The sequence below is a fragment of the Budorcas taxicolor genome, chromosome 19, assembly GCF_023091745.1.
Source record: "Budorcas taxicolor isolate Tak-1 chromosome 19, Takin1.1, whole genome shotgun sequence".
In the NCBI taxonomy this organism is placed as follows: Eukaryota; Metazoa; Chordata; class Mammalia; order Artiodactyla; family Bovidae; genus Budorcas; species Budorcas taxicolor.
Window position 1 is genome coordinate 41,206,644 of NC_068928.1, and position 19,276 is coordinate 41,225,919.

The 19,276-nt window shown below is 44.5% G+C and overlaps 1 protein-coding gene across 1 annotated transcript; it reads right to left on the reverse strand.

Annotated features, from left to right (window-relative positions):
• Nucleotides 1-10,366: 10,366 nt before the first annotated feature.
• On the reverse strand, nucleotides 10,367-15,319 carry LOC128064445 (keratin, type I microfibrillar, 47.6 kDa). Its single transcript, XM_052657144.1, has 7 exons — nucleotides 14,972-15,319; nucleotides 13,883-13,965; nucleotides 12,670-12,826; nucleotides 11,315-11,476; nucleotides 11,095-11,220; nucleotides 10,703-10,923; nucleotides 10,367-10,484 (listed from the first exon to the last, which is right to left on the reverse strand). Exons 1-7 carry the CDS (start codon nucleotides 15,317-15,319, stop codon nucleotides 10,367-10,369), a joined length of 1,215 nt encoding a protein of 404 aa, XP_052513104.1.
• Between the last annotated feature and the right edge of the window lie 3,957 nt (nucleotides 15,320-19,276).

Below are 19,276 nucleotides of genomic sequence, written 5' to 3' on the forward strand. Positions count from 1 at the left end.
AATTCTTCGGCGCTCAGCTTTCTTCACAGTCCAACTCTCACATCCATACATGACCACAGGAAAAACCATAGCCTTGACTAGACGGACCTTTGTTGGCAAAGTAATATCTCTGCTTTTTAATATGCTATCTAGGTTGTTCATAACTTTCCTTCCAAGGAGTAAGCGTCTTTTAATTTCATGGCTGCAGTGACTATCTGCAGTGATTTTGGAGCCCAAAATAATAAAGTCTGACACTGTTTCCCCATCTATTTCCCATGAAGTGATGGGACCGGATGCCATGACCTTAGTTTTCTGAATGTTGAGCTTTAAGCCAACTTTTTCACTCTCCTCTTTCACTTTCATCAGGAGGCTTTTTAGTTCCTCTTCACGTTGCATATCTGCATATCTGAGGTTATTGATATTTCTCCCAGCAGTCTTGATTCCAGTTTGTGCTTCTTCCAGCCCAGCGTTTCTCATAATGTACTCTGCATAGAAGTTAAATAAGCAGGGTGATAATATCCATCTTTGATGTACTCCTTTTCCTATTTGGAACCAGTCTGTTGTTCCATGTCCAGTTCTAACTGTTGCTTCCTGACCTGCATATAGGTTTCTCAAGAGGCAGGTCAGGTGGTCTGGTATTCCCCTCTCTTGAAGAATTTTCCACAGTTTATTGTGATCCACACAGTCAAAGGCTTTGGCTTTATTTTTATCTTTCAGTTTGGAAATTCTGATTGCCGCAATTGGTGAAAGTTCCACTAGCTTGATATTCTTAATCTTCCTCTTCCCTCCCAACACTACACACACACACACACACACACACATTTGAGTTCACTTATTTCTCAGTCCCCGCTCTCCAGCTCAGATTCCTCAGCCTATTACCCTCATCTTGTCAGTTTCCTACATCCCTGAACTTGAGCGACCTTAAAGCAAGCTTCCTAACCTGGGCATCAAAGGATCTAAGTCAGCAAAACCTTTGAATCTCAAGGCTGTGCCTCCCAGGCCTGGTCAATAGAACTGGGGATCACAGCACAGGGATAGGACCCTAAGGACATGAATGTTTACTAGTAATTACTCCCTTTCAGGGGCTTCCTAAGTGGCACTAGTTGTAAAAGACCTGCCAATGCAGGAGACATAAAAGAGGTTTGATCCCTGGGCCAGGAAGATCCCCTGGAGGAGGGCATGGCAGTCCACTCCAGTATTCTTGCCTGGAGAATTCTGTGGACAAAGAAGCCTGATGGGCTACAGTCCAAAGGGTTGCAAAGAGTTGGACAAGACTGAAGCAACTGAGTACATACTGTGTATCAGGCATTGGGTTAGGCACCTCATTATTCTCCCCACTTTAAGAGTCTGAAGCTCAGACAGGTCAAGTCACACACTGAGGGCTGAGGTTCAGATAGAGGCTGCCATTCAGATAGAGAACTGCTGTTGTTGTCGTCCAGTCACTAAGCTGTGTCTGACCCTTTGCAACCCCATGGACAGCAGTACACCAGGCTTCCCTGTCCTTCACCATCTCCCAGTATTTGCTCAAACTCATTTCCATTGTGTCAATGATGGCATCCAACCATCTTATCCTCAGTCATCCCCTTCTCCTCCTGCCTTCAATCTTTCCCAACATCAGAGTCTTTTCCAATGAGTTAACTCTCTGCATAAGGTGGCCAAAGTATTGGAGCTTCAGCTTTGGCATCAGTTCTTCCAATGAATATTCAGGGTTGATTTCCTTTAGGATTGACTGGTTTGATGTCCTTGCTGTCCAAAGGACTCTCAAGAGTCTTCTCCAGCACCACAGTTCTGAAACATCAATTCTTTGACACTCAGCCTTCTTTATGGTCCAACTCTCACATCTATATATGCCTACTGGAAAAATCATAGCTTTGATTACATGGACTTTTGTCAGCAAAGTGATGGCTCTGCTCTTTAATGTGCTGTCTAGGTTTGTCATAGCTTTCCTTCCAAGGACCAAGCATCTTTTAAAATTTTATGGCTGTAGTCATCATCCACAGTGATTTTGGAGTCCAAGAAACTAAAATCTGTTACTGCTTCCACTTTTCCCGCATCTATTTTCCATGAAGTGATAGGACTGGATGCCATGATCTTAATTTTTCGAATGTTGAATTTTAAGCCAGCTTTTTCACTCTCCTCTTTCACCCTCATCTCATCAAGAGGCTCTTTAGTTCCTCTTCACTTTCTGCCATTAGAGTAGTATCATCTGCATATCTCAGGTTGTTGATATTTCTCCCAGCAATCCTGACTCCAGACTGGGATTCATCCAGCAGCCTCTATCTGAACCTCAGTCCTCAATGTGTGATGGTAAACAGAAGCAAACTTTTTCAAAGCCAAGATTTTTCTGGGACTTTCTTCATATTTTCTCTCTTTTGGTCTTTGAACCATTTTAAAAACTTTAAATACATGCACCCTCCAGCGTGTCATGTTCCAAGCTTTAGTTCATCAGGGCCACCACAAATTTCATTTCTGCTGCTACATGAAATCATCTCATGTAGATGCCAACATTTCTTGCTGCTGCTGAACACATGGTTTAATGTCTTATAACTCTGTCTTTGACCAAGAGAGCGGCGAATCTTTCCTGACTTCCCTTAAATTTCAGACTCATGCTTGTCCCTGCACGTCAAAAAGTGAAAGTAAGAGAGCAATACCAAGCAGCACACTGGCCGTGGGTTCAGGTATGAGCCCATCTATCTGCCTGGGACACACCCTCCTCAAGGTGTCTGTGAGTTTCACAATAACAGAGGACAGGTCTCATCACGATCACATCTTCTTTTTGTTTTATCAGTTCTTTTAACTTGGGGCACTTCTTATCTGACTTTCCTGGTTTGGATGAGGACTGTGAGATGTTGTTAGCTCTTTGAAACAAAACAAAACAGAACAAAGCATTTGACTAGACCTGCCATCCACTGTGCTAGTGGTAAAGAATCTACCTGCCAGTGCAGGAGACATGAGACGTGGCTTGGATCCCTAGGTTAGGAAGATCCCCTGGAGGAGGGCCTGGAAACCCACTCCAGTATTGTTGCCTGGAGAATCCCATAGAGGAGCCTGGTGGGCCACAGTTCATAGGATCACAAAGAGATGGACACAACTGAAGCAACTTACACACACACACACAAACACACACATACACACACGGACATCATCCGCTGTGCTCTGTGCTCAGTCATGTCCAACTCTCTGCAGCCCCAGGAACTGTAGCCTGCCAGGCTCCTCTGTCCATGAAATTTTCCAGGCAAGAATACTGGAGTGGGTTGCCATTTCCTACTCTGGGAAATCTTCCCAACCCAGGGATTGAACCCATGTTTCTTGAGTCTCCTGCATTGGCAGGTGGATTCTTTTTTTTTCTTTAAACTTGTTACTTTCATTTATTTTTTAATATAAATTTATTTATTTTAATTGGAGGTTAATTACGGAGAGGGAAAGGGTGGGATGATATGGGAGAATGGCATTGAAACATGTATAATATCATATATGAAATGAATCGCCAGTCCAGGTTCGATGCATGATACTGGATGCTTGGGGCTGGTACACTGGGACAACCCAGAGGGATGGCAGGTGGATTCTTAACCACCAGTGCCACCTGGGAAGTCATCCACTACCCTCTAGTTTTAAATGTTAGTGTCAGCTGATCTATTTCCCACTCAGCCACTAATTGCTCCTTTTAACATCAATGTCAATCAAATTTGTCATTTTAGCCTGTTTTTTCCCCCAGATTTCCAAGTGTTCTTGTGAAATCACTTGCCAAACATGGGACTGTATTTGAAAGATTATTGTCTTATTTTTGCAAGGGAAGGAGGTGGAAATTTGATCATTATTTGATCAGTTCCTATCCTGTGCTCTGTGTGAAAGATCAGAAATATGTAATATCTATATGTAATATTTTCCTGGCTGATGACTTAGTGATTAGCCCCCAGAAGCCTCCTTGAGACAACCCCAAAATAAACATTTTTCAGTGTTACAATTTTACCGTTTTATTTCTTTTCTATTTGGTCAGATACTCCTTTAGCCTCTACTAGAGTTATTGGATATTGCTGAGAAAAATTATTATTTGGGCTCTAAACTCTTTTCAGATAAGGTAAACGCCACCTCATGCGAAGAGTTGACTCATTGGAAAAGACTCTGATGCTGGGAGGGATTGGGGGCAGGAGGAGAAGGGGACCACAGAGGATGAGATGGCTGGATGGCATCACTGACTCGATGGACGTGAGTCTGAGTGAACTCCGGGAGTTGGTGATGGACAGGGAGGCCTGGCGTGCTGCAATTCATGGGGTCGCAAAGAGTCGGACACGACTGAGTGACTGAACTGAACTGAACTGAACTGAAACTCTTTTCAGATAAGGTAAACGCTTTATAAAGAGCTGAAATGGGAAGAAAGTCCAAACTAGATATATGCCCTCAAGATGCCAATTGAGTAAATACTGGGAATCGATCTCTAAATGGTAATACAGTTCTCAATGTTAAATTCAGCCAAGAATCATCCCTATGTTTGATTTAAGCAGAATCTTCTTACCTAACCAAGTATTTTAAAATAGCATTGTATTGCCAAGTCTTTAGCTTAGAAAGGCTAAAATGGTGCTAGGGGCACCATTTTAGCCTTTCTAAGGCTTTCCTCTTCACTTAAAAATGAATAAGATGTTCCTGGAGCCGGGGAGGCTACTGCTAGCCCAGGTCCTATGGCTCCTCCCTGGCTTGTCACTCCATCACTGGCCCTCATTCCTCCTTCAAAGGCACCAGCCTCAGTCCCTCCCTTGATGTCCTTCTGTCTGGAATGCCCTTTTCCTCTGGTCTGCTTCTTCTCACTTTCCAGGGTCAGCTCAGATACCACGTCTTGGAAAGACCAGCCCTGACCATGGTAACTACTATTGCCCAGACCCCAACCATCACCTTGGTTTCCTTTCTTCTTGGTGCTTTCCATTGTTTAAAAGCCTCTTCTTAAATAAACAAAGAAACTAAACTCCTCTTCCTGCTGGACTGGTTTACTCAGTGCATCTTATTTACTGCCTGTCTCCTCCACTGTTCTGTGAACTCTCAGTGAGCATGATCCTTCCTCTCTTCTCCGCTGATACACTCTGGTGCTGAGAACAAGAACAGGCCCAGTGTAAGTGCTTAATAAGTATTCACTGAACAAACAAATGAATCCAAACATCCTCAGTGCTCCCATTGATTGAACTTCTAAGTAACATTGTTGATGTTGTTTGGTCTCTAAGTTGTGTCTGACTCTTTTGCAATCCCATGGACTGTAGCCCACTAGGCTCCTCTGTCCATGGGGATTTCCCAGGCAAGAATACTGGAGTGGGTAGAGAGATCAAACCCGAATCTCCTGCATTAGCAAGCGTATTCCTTACCACTCAGGCACCAGGGAAGCCCAAGTAATGCTGTAAATATGTCTCTTCTATGAACCTGGCCTAGAAGAAGTCCATTTCCCACTTCATTCATCTCTAAGTTCCAGAATCTCTTGACCATCTCCAAAGTGTCATCTGGCATTCTGTTTCAAAGGGAGGAAGACTGAGGTTGCAGGGGTATTTTAAATGCATGTACCTGGGAGGCCTGGCACAGTGGGACAGGTGTCAGTCTAGGAAAAATCATGATTTCAGCTCCCCTGTGAATGGAGGGAGAAGGTCAAAGCACCATTGGAGGGACTTCCCTAGTGGTCCAGTAGTTAAGAATCTGCCTTGCAATGCTGGAGATGCGGGTTCAATCCCTGGTCAGGGAACTAACAGCCCACATGCCTTGGAGCAACTAAGCCCACTCTCTACGACTGCTGAGCTCATGCACCACAACTAGAGAGTCCATGTACTGCAACAAAATACCCTCATGATGCAATGAGGATCCTGTGTGCTGCCACTAAGACCCAACACAGTCAAACAAATAAATAATTTTTTAAAAACAGCTCCACTGAATGGATGGAGGTGAAGGCAACCATACCAGATCCAAGCTGGAATGGGGAGAAAAGCCAGATTCCAAGGGTAGGAAGATGAGAACCTGGTTCCACCGCTGACCTGCAGGTTTTGGCCAAGTTTCCTTAATCTACTCTCAGCTTTCCATCTATGGAGTGACCATAATTCACTGTTCCCCCTGGTTTAAAGCAAAAAGTAGGCAGTAAATAGATGTAAGCTCCTCTCTTATCAAGCATTGGATGCCCTGCACTGCTGCTACTGGCCACCTTGCTGACCTTATGAGCCAAAATATGCAGAAAGAAGGGAAGAGCCAGGCGATCTGTGTTCTTGCTCCAGAGGTTCAGAAAACTCAACTTGCCTGTTTGTAAAATGGAGAAGGGGCCGGTGAAGGAGTGGGAGTGGGAGGACTGTAAAGCAGCACAAGGAAACTTTGGGGGATGGTGGATACGTGTGGTGATGCTTCTCTGGTGTGTACAGTTGTCAAAAGTTACCAAGCTGAATGCTTTGCATACATGCAATTTATTGTATGTCAGTTATCCATCAGTGAAGCTTTATTTTAATGGAGATAGTGATGCCTATGTATCCCCGTCTGGCACATAGAACAAGCCCAGATGTGGCTGTGGGTAAGAGGACATTTGAGAAGGAAGTACCAATACCCACAGCGGTTCTGCTGTTTTGGGCCCTCACCAGCACAAGACCCACAGGCTGGGAGTGCAGCTGGGAGCAGGTGTTCTGGGACTAGACCACCCCACCCATGAGCAGGTTCCTCTTCCACAAGTAGGATAATCAAGGTTGTCCCACCCACCAGGCATGGACGTGGGGTAAATCCTCAAAATGGGCAGATGAGGACAAACAGTAGCCTGAGGCAGGGGTTGGGATTGCGTCTTTTTCAACACCAACAGTATTTTGCATTCTAGGACTTCATGGAGTAGATCCCACCTTGGGTGCAGCCAAAACCATGCAAAATGGGCTTCTTGAAATTGACCTGACTATTCTAGAAATAGTCAAGGACTTGGATGAAAAGTGAAGGCTCCTGAGAGGAAATGAAGGCTCCTGACAGACTTTATTTTCTTGGGCTTCAAAATCACTGCAGATGGTGACTGCAGCCATGAAATTAAAAGACACTTGCTTCTTGTAAAAAAAGCTATGACAAACCTAGACAGCATATTAAAAAGCAGAGACATTACTTTGCTGACAAAAGTCTGTCTAGTTAAAGCTATGGTTTTTCCAGTAGTCATGTATGGCTGTGAGAGTTGGACCATAAAGAAAGCTGAGCACTGAAGAATTGATGCTTTTGAACTGTGGTGTTGAAGAAGACTCTTGAGAGTCCCTTGGACTGCAAGGAGATCCAACCAGTCCATCCTAAAGGAAATCAGTCCTGAGTATTCCTTGGAAGGACTGATGCTGAAGCTGAAGCTCCAATACTTTGGCCACCTGGTGCAAAGAGCTAACTCATTGGAAAAGACCCTGATGCTGGGAAAGATTGAAGGCAGGAGAAGGGGATGACAGAGGATGGGATCGTTGGATGGCATTACCGACTCAATGGACATGAGTTTGAGCAAGCTCCAGGAATTGGTGATGGACAGGGAAGCCTGGTGCACTGCTGTCCATGGGGTCACAAAGAATTGAACATGACTGAGTGACTGAACTGACTGAGAACAATTCTGTTAATTTCTTCAACAGAACAATGGAACAAGACTTCTGGACCTTAGCAGCTATAGGATTTTCCAGAGCAAACAGCAATCCTCACAGGTGGATATTCCACATTTTCTTGGCCAAGTGGTGGTCCTAGGTGTTTCCAGGTTGCTTCTGCTCAAGGTCCTCCCTTGAGCCTCTTGATAATCCAGTCTGTGAGTGACTCCTTGTCAGAGCCACCCATATATATCTACCCTCAAAAGGGAACTAATGCAGGTGCCTGTAAGGACAAGAGGTTAAAGCAGGCATCCAGGAGAGACGTGGCAGACCATCCCACATTCCTTGCCCCACATCTTCCCACATTTCCCCACAGACAATATTCTTTTCATTGCTCACCACAGGGCTCCCCATCACATTCCAGTCTCTATGATTCCTCCTTTCATGTCAAACTCATGCTACTCTGGGTCCTAGAATTCCATGAGCAAGCAGGGAAGAGGGACACCAGGAATAATGGAAGAGATTAGTCATCTCTACAGAAGGGGAAGTTAGTCTTGCATGACCCCCAGCTTCACATTGAAAAACAGGAGTCCAGGTTACACCAGTCAAAGGGAGGAAAAGACGGACCGAAGAGGAAGCTAGGAATATACAATCTTAAAATTAGACTCAGAGCCCAAGAATTAGTATTCAAGGTTAAAAGAGTCAATGGCAATAATACTAAGGCTTGTTACATGTATGGGGCTTCCCTGGTGACTTTTTTTTTCTTTTATTGTGTGTATGTAATGCCATGCCTCCAAGTACAGGGACCATCACAGCATGAGACACCAGCCCCAGGTGCTCTCTCAAAGGAACAGTCTGAAAGTTAGGGAAGTAAACAACATCTGACGCTGTCATCTGGTGAGTAAGACTCTGCCCAGCCTTATGTTGCATGTTTCACATGGAGGGAAGAGAGGGGTTGGGAGGCAGTTCCCAGGTTCTGGTACTCTTGCTTCTGGGCTATGACAGCACTGTGTCTAGGAACTGATGACCTTGGTGATGGTGGGCTGAGGCCCCCATGGAAGAAAGAAATTAATCTTAAGCCTGGAGAGCCCAGAGTTGAATGGAAGGACCTTATCTGTAAGAGAGCTCTCTTTTTCTCTTCCTGCCTCTTTGTTGCTGCTGAAAGACAATTTAAAAAACTAGAGAGTTTTTAAACGAGAACTAGAGAGTTCCAGACCCATTTATTTCTCTTCTTATTCTAAGCAAGCAACAGACATTTATTAATAATGATGATGTGACTTTCTATGTGGATTTGAGACCTATCTTGTATCCATGTTAATCATTTTTGAAGTTGATTTTTAAAATATTTTCTACTGATTCTTCTCTGCTGCTGCTGCTGCTGCTAAGTCACTTCAGTCGTGTCTGACTCTGTGTGACCCCAGAGACGGCAGCCCACCAGGTTCCCCCGTCCCTGGGATTCTCCAGGCAAGAACAATGGAGTGGGTTGCCATTTCCTTCTCCAATGCATGAAAGTGAAAAGTGAAAGTGAAGTCGCTCAGTCGTGTCCGACCCTCAGCGACCCCATGGACTGCAGCCTACCAGGCTTCTCCGTCCATGGGATTTTCCAGACAAGAGTACTGGAGTGGGGTGCCATTGCCTTCTCCGGATTCTTCTCTACCAAACTCCAAATAATTGTTTTGTGCATGTGGTCCTCTGTCGATATTTCAGCCAGTGATCCTCTCTGCCGAAAAGGGCACTGATTTCCAAATCTTGGAATAGATTAAAAGGGCACTGATTCGCAAATCTTGGAATAGATTAGAAACATCTGTTCTCCCTCCTACAGGACTCTGCTCCCTGAGAGCAGAGTGGTACATGATGTGATTGTTCCCTTCCTGTGATTCTCTCAGATTCTCTTTGAAGAACTTGACAGAAAATGCTTGCAGATACTCTCCAGTGGATTTGTCATCCCTTTCCTATCATCTTCCTCCAAAACACAAAATCCATGGCAGAGGGAGATATCGTTGAGGGTAGTTTGGACAGCAAGGAGATGAAACCAGTCAATCCTAAAAGAAACTAACCCTGAATATTCATTGGAAGGGCTTATGCTGAAGCTGAAGCCCCAATACTTTGGCCATCTGATGTGAAGAGCTGACTCATTGGAAAAGACCCTGACGCTGGGAAAGATTGAAGGCAGGAGAAGGGGATCACAGAGGATGAGATGGTTGGATGGCATCACGGACTCAATGGACATGAGTTTGAACAACCTCCAAGAGATAGTGAAGGACAGGGAAACCTGGCGTGCTGCAGTCCATGGGGTCGCAAAGAGTCAGACATAACTTAGCGACTGAACCACAGACCATCTATTGGGGGGATGACTCCTTCATCTGATGGGAAGAACACTGATTCTGTTTTATCTATAGAAGACACCCAGTTGTGAAATGAATGAATGAAAAGGCCAATTACCATTTTTGTGCCAGAATAAGAATTTATTAAGAGATTAACAAGGGATATTTATCACTTCTCCAAAGACCAAAAGAGTGACAAGGAAGATTTCTTCCAATTATGTTCAGTTTCACAGCTTGCCTACCAGCTCAATCATACTTAATGTAATTATTTAAAATCACAGGTAAGTATTTGCTAGGGCATAACACATTAAGCAAATATATCATTGTGAGCATAGACATTACTTGATCCTGCTGTAGATTTCTTCGTGGGACTCAGAAGACAGACTGGGCCATTGGTGGACTTTGCAGCCTCTTGTGTTAAAGAATCTAGCTGGGAATTCAGTGGAAGCTGATGCTGGTTGAAGGCTGGTCCCAGAAGTGGAACTGAGATGTGACTTTGGAGCCCTTGACCTCCTGCTGGCACTGAGGCCTCTAGTGCACAAAGGTGTTGCAAGGTCCACACCGAGTACGTGAGACACAAGGATTGGAGATGCAGGGCCCAGTGGGCCTTTCACAAGCATTGGTTGTGGCGCATGGGTTGCAGGGGAGCCTGGAGGCAGAACACAAATACAGCATGTTACAGGAAAGTGAAATGAAGAGTTAGAAAGATATGAAACACACTTTGTATAAGAGTATTGTATTGCTACTTCCTCTGAGTGCCTCCAGTCAAAAGCTTGAAACTATAAGTTAATTTCCATCAAGAAGATCTTTCATCCTCATAGCAACCTCATGAGCCCCCAAGGAGAACACTACTAGCCTCCTACTCACTTGCAGTCCTCGCTGTCCAGCAGCCCCCGGTACGTGTTGATCTCACACTCCAGCCTGGCCCGCACGTCCAGCAGCACCTGGTACTCCTGGTTCTGCCGCTCCAGGTCACTCCTGATCTCCGCCAGCTGTGACTCCACGCTGACGATCAGGCTCTGCACCTGGTTCAGCTGGGAGCTGTAGCGGGCCTCCGTCTCCGTCAGGGTGTTCTCCAGGGAGTCTCTCTGTCAGGGGGCAGGGGAGGAAGGTCACAGAGCTGCTCCTTCAGGGGCTTCTCCATTGCTTCCAAACAAGTCACCAGCTCTAAGAGTTCAGGAGAAGGTGGTCTGGAGGGCATCCCAGTGCCCTTGACTCCCCAACCTCACCTCTTCACCAGGAGTCTCATCAATACCCACCAGGTTGTGCTGGGCCTGAAGCTCCACCTCCAGGGCATTGACTGTGCATCTCAGCTCGATGATCTCTGCCTGGCAGGACTGCAGCTGCTCTGAGCTGGACACCACCTGCTTGTTCAGCTCCTCAGTCTGAAACACCAAAGGGCAGAAGGCAGGATCAGACCCCGCCTGAAGGGCCCCAAGGGGCTGAGGGTCCTGAAAGACCATGTGCCAAGATGCTCACCTGCCTGATGTACCATTCCTCCACATCCCTGCGGTTGGTCTCCACCAAGGCCTCGTACTGAGCCCTGGTCTCATTGAGCACACGGTTGAGGTCCACAGTGGGGGCGGCGTCCACCTCCACGTTGAGGCGGTCTCCCAGCTGGCTCCTCAGGGTGTTGACTTCCTGGTGGAGGAAGGGGACAATTCAAAGTATCTCAGAAGATCCTGATGCTCTCTTCTGGGAGAGTGCAATTCCACTGGTGATTATTCTTAAGCTTTCAGAAGCCCCATTCCCTCTGATCCTCTCATTAACTGGGTTCTATATTCAGTGAATAACCTGTGTCTTCTACTTTACAGAGTGCTTTGAAGTCTGTGGCCTCTTTCCACCCTTGTACTCGGTATACCACTCCTTACTTGGAGGTACAGTGGTTTGGACTGAGTTGAGATGTACTAGACCATAATTTTAAAAGCCCAAACACCCAGTCCAGTGTTCTTGCCAGTATACAATATAGCCTATGGTTTGAATCTTAGCCATGAGTTTAAAAAAAAGGATACAGTCCAGCTAAAGAGGAAGCAAAGAATGCGTACTTCATAATCTGCCATCCTGGGAGACAATAGACCTAACTGGTCATTTCTTGATTTCACCAGTTTAGCTTTTGATAAAGGAAATAGTTTTCTGCTCATTTCAAGGCTAATCTCTTCACAGACTCAACAAAGCTTAGCGCTTGGGCTTGAGTGGATGTCAGACAGATATGAATTGGATCTCATGGCTACCACTTTCTAGACTAGAAGCTTTTAGAAACCTCAAGTGCTTCATCTGTAAGATGAGAACTATCTCTGGAATTCTAAAGCGCTCAGCACAGTGTTTGGCACACAACAAGCACTCAATTAATATTAACTATCACCATTTACGTTGTTTTGGATTTTAAAATTTGCACAAATTATCTGTCTTCTTTATCATGCAACTAATAAAGCAATGATGTGAGTGCTTTTCTGCGAATAACAGAAGGAAGCTCTGAATGAGAAAAGAGTGGGGTCGTGTTTCCAGCTCTGCAGGGTGGTCTTGCTGGTGTCCCCAGTGACCAACTGAAGAATTGGGGTAAAAGATTTCTGTGGCCCCATGTGCTCCACCCTGGGAATGGAAGAGGCTGTGGGTGCTGCCTGGCTATTGACCTTTCCTTATTACTGAGCTTGCCAACTTCCTTCACCCTCATTCTTGCCGCCAGCAGAAAAATCCTTGCTTCCTATCAGATGACTCATTCTCTACAAATCCCTTTTTGTTTGGAAAACAGATTCTTTGACTAGTTGAGCCTCTCCCGTACCCCACGGTGGTTGGAAACAGGCCTCAGCAAGTTTGGTCCTGTTGGGGAGCTTCACCTGCTCGTGGTTCTGCTTGAGGCAGATCAGCTCCTCCTTCAGGGACTCCACCTGGGCCTCCAGGTCAGACTTGCACAGGGTCAGCTCATCCAGGATCCTACGCAGGCCATTCAGGTCTGCCTCCACCAGCTGCCTCAAGGACACCTCTGTCTCGTACCTGTGATACAGAGAATCAGGGTCAGGCCTGGCCTTGACTCTAGTTTGGTTTGATTTGTCAGATATCTGAGAGTTGGGGCTTGTGGTTTTTACAGCCATCTAGTTGACTCAAGTTTTCAACATGGAGCCAAAGCTCCTGGAGGAAAAGGCACTGGTAAAAATTGATGCCTTTGAACTGTGGTGCTGGAGAAGACTCCTGAGAGTCCCTTGGACAGCAAGGAGATCAAACCAGTCAGTCCTGAAGGAAATCAACCCTGAATACTCATTGGAAGGACTGATGCTGAAGCTGAAGCTCCAGTATTTAGGTCACCTGATGCAAACAGCCAACTCATTGGAAAAGTCCCTAATGCTAGGAAAGATTGAGGGCAGAAGGAGAAGAGGGTGTCAGAGGATGAGATGACTGGATGGCATCACCAACTCAGTAGACAGGAGTTTGAACAAGCTCTGGGAGTTGGTGATAGAAAGGGAAGCCTGGTATGCTGCAGTCCATGAGATCGCAAAGAGTCAGACATAACTGAGCGACTGAACTGACTCATTGGAAGGACTGATGCTGAAGCTAAAGCTCCAGTATTCTGGTCACCTGATTCACTGGAAGGACTGATGGCTGAATGGCATCACCAATGCAATGGACATGAACTTGGGCAAACTCCAGGAGATGGTGAGGGACAGGGAGGCCTGGCGTGCTGCAGTCCCTGGGGTCACAAAGAGTTGGACATGACTGCGTGACTGAACAACTACAAGTATTTTCTAATAAATGAAGAGACTGTGGATTTAATGTGAAAAAAGCCCATAAATCATGAGATTTCCAAAATTAATACACTTCCTCCAGTCTCCTAATGGGATTCTGTGTTTAACAGAGCATCAGGGGACCATGACTTCTACACTGGATGGGATTCAAAGATGTCCTCTGAAAAAAATAGCAGGCAAGGAGTCTGACTCCGGAGAAGGGTTGTCCAAGTTCTGGTTAGCAAAACTTTGTCAATGTTTGTTGTTATAGAAGACAGGCTAAGAGGAAGGAGAGCAAAGAGGCAAGACAACAGCCCCCTTGCCCACTCACTTGGTCCTGAAGTCATCTGAGGCCAGCTTGGCATTGTCAATCTGTACCACCAACCTGGCGTTCTCAGACTTGCCACACAGGATCTAGAAGACCCAAAACATTCTAGAATGAGCTTGGTTATCTTTAGTTAACAGCATCCCTACTAATTCACTTACATGGAAGAAACAGACTGAGAAATCACAATGGATCTTATATTAAGATTACTGCCCATGTGCAATAGTTGCTCAATATTAGAGAACTCAGACTTGAGGGGAGGAAGAATATAGACATATGCCAGAAAAGTATCAGTACATACACAGTTTTTCCTTTTCTTCCTTGATAAGAAATACTGAGAAGCTGATAATAATAATAACTAACATTATTTCTCTTCAAAAACCTACTCTATGTCTGGCATGGTTGCAGGAGCTAAAGGTACAAAAATGAGTAATCACTAACTCCTGCCCTCAAAAAACTTTCAATTCAGTGGAGAAGATAAATATGTCGGCTAGCAATTGGAGGGGGTTGAGTCAGAGACAGAGCCACGTGCGCCCAGCCATCCTGGATAGCTGGGTCCTCCTAGGGAGCTTACACTTTTTCTTGTTCTAATCAACTATTCTATGCCCTCACTGGGCACTGTGCACCAGAAGCCCAGAGGCTTCTAGGTCAAGATGATGGAGTTAGGATAATTAAGTACCCAGAAGAGGTCAACAAGAGGTCAGAACATCAAGAAGAGGTCAGAGCAGCCAAAAGCCCAGATAAGGGAGAAAGAAATTGGCCCAGTTCTTACAAAAAGTCTTGCTTTCTCAGCTTCCTTCTTGGGCTCAGTCTTTTCTCTCACCTCAGGGTAATAATTCCAGAGTCGGCAAATACACTAAGCATTCAGAGGCAGCTTTTAATTACAGCTTATTTATGCAAAGTGCTGCTACCTCCACAAAGACTAACACTATGCAAATACTCAGATCTAACAGTCCTGGTCCTAAAACGGACCCTCAGGAAAACAAAATGAAAAAGCAAAACGGCAATCGAATAGCTTATATCGTTTCTTAACCACATCTCGGATTCCCTCCCTACAACTTTCTGCTGGAGGCAATGGAGTGCCCAGCCCCTCACCTTCTGCTGGAGCTCCTCGATGGTCCGGAAGTAGGACTGGTAGTTGGGACACACGAGGGGATCCTGCTGCTGGCTGCGCTCCAGGATGCGGCTCTCCAGCTCCACGTTCTCCCGCTCCAGCTGCCGCACCTTCTCCAGGTAGCTGGCCAGCCGGTCGTTCAGGAACTGCATGGTCTCCTTCTCGTTGCCGTTGAAGGAGCCCTCGCAGAACCAGTTGCAGCTGCCCACGCTGGCGGGGATGTTGCAGGCCCCGGGCAGGGTGGTGCCACAGCAGCTGGAGGGCACGCAGGGCCTGGAGGAGCAGCTGGAGCGGAAGCTCAGGTTGGGCAGGCAGAAGTTGTAAGACATGGTGTTGGAGGGAGCGAGGTGCCCAGCTGAACACAGAGTCCAAGTTCACCAAGCCAGAGTTGTGGGTCTCCTTCCTCTTGGGAGCATTTATACCCCCTCTGTAGAGGGTGTGGATGTGGAAGACAGCCTTTCTTTTCTTACTCATTTGGTTGTCAAAAGCCCTTCCCCTTGGTTTGCTATGTTTCCTCAGAAGAGTCCCTCAACTCATAAAAGACTTTAGTTGGGCTTCTTGCTAAGTCAGAACTCCTCTTCCACACTGGGCATCAGTGAAATAAGAGCTTCATGGAGTGGCTTCAAAGGGCTGGACTCGTGAAAGCGCTGACCTTCATTACTGGGGTGTGGTCAGTCCAGGGACACTATTGCTTCTTCTCTTTCTGGCTTGACAGCCCTGACCCTGTGGCAAGTCTCTGGCTCATCTTGCTGAGGTGGACACACATAACCCTTGCCCATATATTGTTTGCTAAGCCAAATTCCAAAGTCATGGTTTTAGAAAGAGGAATAGATTCTTTCTGTGCTGTGCTGTGCTTAGTCACTCAGTTGTGTCCGACTTTGCGACCCCATGGACTGGAGCCCACCAGGCTCCCCTGGCCATGGGGATTCTCCAGGCAAGAATACTGGAGTGGGTTGCCATGCCCTCCTCCAGGGGATCTTCCCAACCTAGGGATCAAATCCAGGTCTGCATTGCAGGTGGATTCTTTACCATCTGAGCCACCAGGGAAGATCCTCTCGGACCATTAAACTAGTTCCTAGTGGTTTTGTTTCCTAATATGATAGGCATATCAGGAAATATAGCCATGATCATGGCAATCAATAAAACAGCAGATGGTCACCAGGATCAAAGTTCATACAGGACACTGTAAGAAACAGAAGACAGGACCAGGGCTGTGGTCAGAAGGCGCTCATACTTGTTGAACACCTGTACTAGCCCAAAGTGGTACTAGATACTCTTGACAATCACGCTGTTATTCACATCTCACCATGACTTTTCAAGGTACCTGATAATATCCCCATTTTACAGATGGGCAAATGGAGACATACAGGACAGGGATTAAAATGTTGTGAGGCCAGGATTCCAACACAGATCTCTGTTCTTTCCATCATACCATGCTGCTTAAATAAATGAACTACCTCTTCCCTAAGTTATCTCTGCCTCTCCTCTTAGCTTTCATTTCACTTTGAGCATAACACTGCATGACTTATACGCTTATCTCTCCATGTATTTCAGTCCACAAAAGCAGTTGTCATTCAGTTGTGAAGTTGTATCCAACTCTGCAATCTCATGGACTGCAGCATGCCAGGCTCTTCTGTCCTCTACTATCTCCCGAATTTTGCTCAAATTAATGTCCATTGAGTCGGTGATGCTATTCAACCATCTCATCCTCTGCTGCCCCCTTCTCCTGTTGACTTCAATCTTTCCTGGCATCAGAGTCTTTTCCAATGAGTCAGCTCTTCACATCAGGTGGACAAAGTATTGGAGCTTCAACGTAAGCATCAGTCCTTCCAATGAAAATTCAGGACTGATTTCCTTTAGGGTTGACTGGCTGATCAATCCTATAGGAACTGATCACTCCTTGGCTCAATGGGGGACTTCCCTAATGGTCTAGTGGTTAAAAATCTGCCTGCCAATGCAAGGGACAAGTGTTCAATCCCTGATCTGGGAAGACTTTACCTGCCACACAGCAATTAAGCCCATGCACAACAATTAATGAGCCTGTACTCTAGAGCCTGTGCTCCGCAAGAGAATCCACTGCAGTGAGAAGCCTGAGCACCTGAGCACCACTATTAGAGAGTAGTACCAGCTCACTGCATCTAAAGAAAGCCTGCCTACAGCAACAAAGATCCAGGACAACCAATAAATAAATAATTATTTTACATGTAGCTGAATGGGTTTTAAAAAAAAAAAAAACAACAACAATCTTGCTGTCTACAAGAGATCCACTTCAGATCTAAAGACACACACAGAGGGGATGGGAAAAGGTATTCTGCGCAAATAGAAATAAAAAGAAAGCTGGGGTAGCAATACTTAACATCAGACAAAGTAGACTTTAAAATGAAGACTGTAACAAGAGACAAAGGACATTACAAAACAATAAAGAGATGAATCCAACAAGAAGATGTAGTACCTGCTGCCAACTTAGCAACACCTAAATACATAAAGCAAATATTAACAGACATAAAGAGAGAAATAGACAACAATACAATAATGGTAGGACACTTCAGTACCCCACTTATATAATAGATAAATCACCTAAACAAAATATTAATAAGGAAATATTGGTATTGAATGATATGTTAGATTATATAGACTTGATAGATGTATACAGGACATTCCACCCCAAAACATCAGATTCATATTCTTTTCACATCAACATGGAGCATTTTCCAAAATAGATTATATGTTAGGCAACAAAACCAGTCTCAATAAATTAAAGAAAACTGAAATCACGTCAAACCTCTTTTCTCACCATAATGATATGAGACTACAAATCAGTTATAAGAACACTAAAAAAAATAGATATGTGGAGTCTAAACAACATGCTACTCAACAATCAATGTGTTACTGAGGAAGTAAAAGAGGAAATCAAAAAGTACTCTATGACAAGTGAAAATGGAAACACAACAATCCAAAATTTATGGGACACAGCAAACAGTTCTAAGAGGGTAGTGTATTGCAATATAGACCTACCTCAGGAAATAGGAAAAATCTCAATAAACAGCATAACCTTCTACATAAAGGGACTAGAAAAAGAATAAAGTCCAGAGTTACTAGAAGGAAGAAAATAATAAAGATCAGAATAAAAATAAGTGGTATAGAAACTAAAAAAACAATAGAAAAGATTAATGAAATTAAAAGCAGTGTTTTCGAAAAGACAAAAAAAGAAAGATCGATAAAACTTTAACTAAGCACATCAAGGAAAAGGAGAAGGCCCCAAAAAACCAGAAACAAAAGAGAAGTTACAACTAACACCACAGAAATACAAATTATCATGAGTTTACTAAAATTAAACACCAACAAATTAAATGGCCAAGAAGAAATGGATAAATTTCTAGAAACATAAAACCTCTCAGAATGAAGAAATAGAAAATCTGAACAGACCAATTCTAAGTAACAAGGTTGAATCAGAAAAAAGCAACAACAACAACAAAAAAAAACCCCTCCCAACAAACAAAAGCCCAGGGCCGGTTGGCTTCACAGGTCAATCCTACCAAACATTTAAAGAAACTTGGTACCTGCTTCTCAAAATATTATGAAATACTGAAGAGGAAGGAATGCTTCTCAATTCTTTCTACTAGGCCAGAATTACCCTGATACCAAAATAGGACAAAGGCACTACAAAAAATTAAGTTACAGGTAAATATCCTTGATGATCACAGATGTAAAAATTCTTAACAAAATATTAGCAGACCAAATTTAACAATATATTAAAAGGATCCACACCATTATTAAGTGGGGTTAATCCCAGGGATGCAGAGATGGTTCAATATCTCCAGATCAATCAATATGTTATACCACACTAACTAAAGGAAGAATAAAAAGCATGTATCATCTCAATAGATGCAGAAAAGGCTTTTGACAAAATTCAACATCTATTCATGATATAAACTCTCAACAAAGTGAGCATAGAGGGGAACATGCTTCTACAAAATAAAGCCCATATATGATAAACCCACTGTTAACGTCATACTCAGTGGTGAAAAGCTGAGAACATTTCTTTAAGATCAGAAATAAGACAAGGATGCCTTTTGTGCCACTTTTATTCAGCATATTATTGGAAGTCTTAGTCATAGCAATTAGATAAGACAAAAAGAAAAGAAATCCAAATGGGAAAGGAAGAAAGCTTTCATAATTTGTATGTGACTTTATACTATATATAGAAAACTGTATGGGCTTCCCCGGTGGTGCTCATGGTAAAGAACCTGCCTGCCAATACAGGAGACATAAGAAAGGGAGTTCAA

Bases quoted from the DNA above. Each gene is read 5' to 3' on its own strand.
- LOC128064445 (XM_052657144.1), bottom strand. From the start codon at position 15,319: ATGTCTTACAACTTCTGCCTGCCCAACCTGAGCTTCCGCTCCAGCTGC. The intron at 13,966-14,971 runs GTGAGGGGCTGG...TGGGTCTTCTAG, and splicing joins TCGAGGAGCTCCAGCAGAAG to ATCCTGTGTGGCAAGTCTGA. The intron at 10,924-11,094 runs GTGGGTATTGAT...GCCCCCTGACAG, and splicing joins TTCAGGCCCAGCACAACCTG to AGAGACTCCCTGGAGAACAC.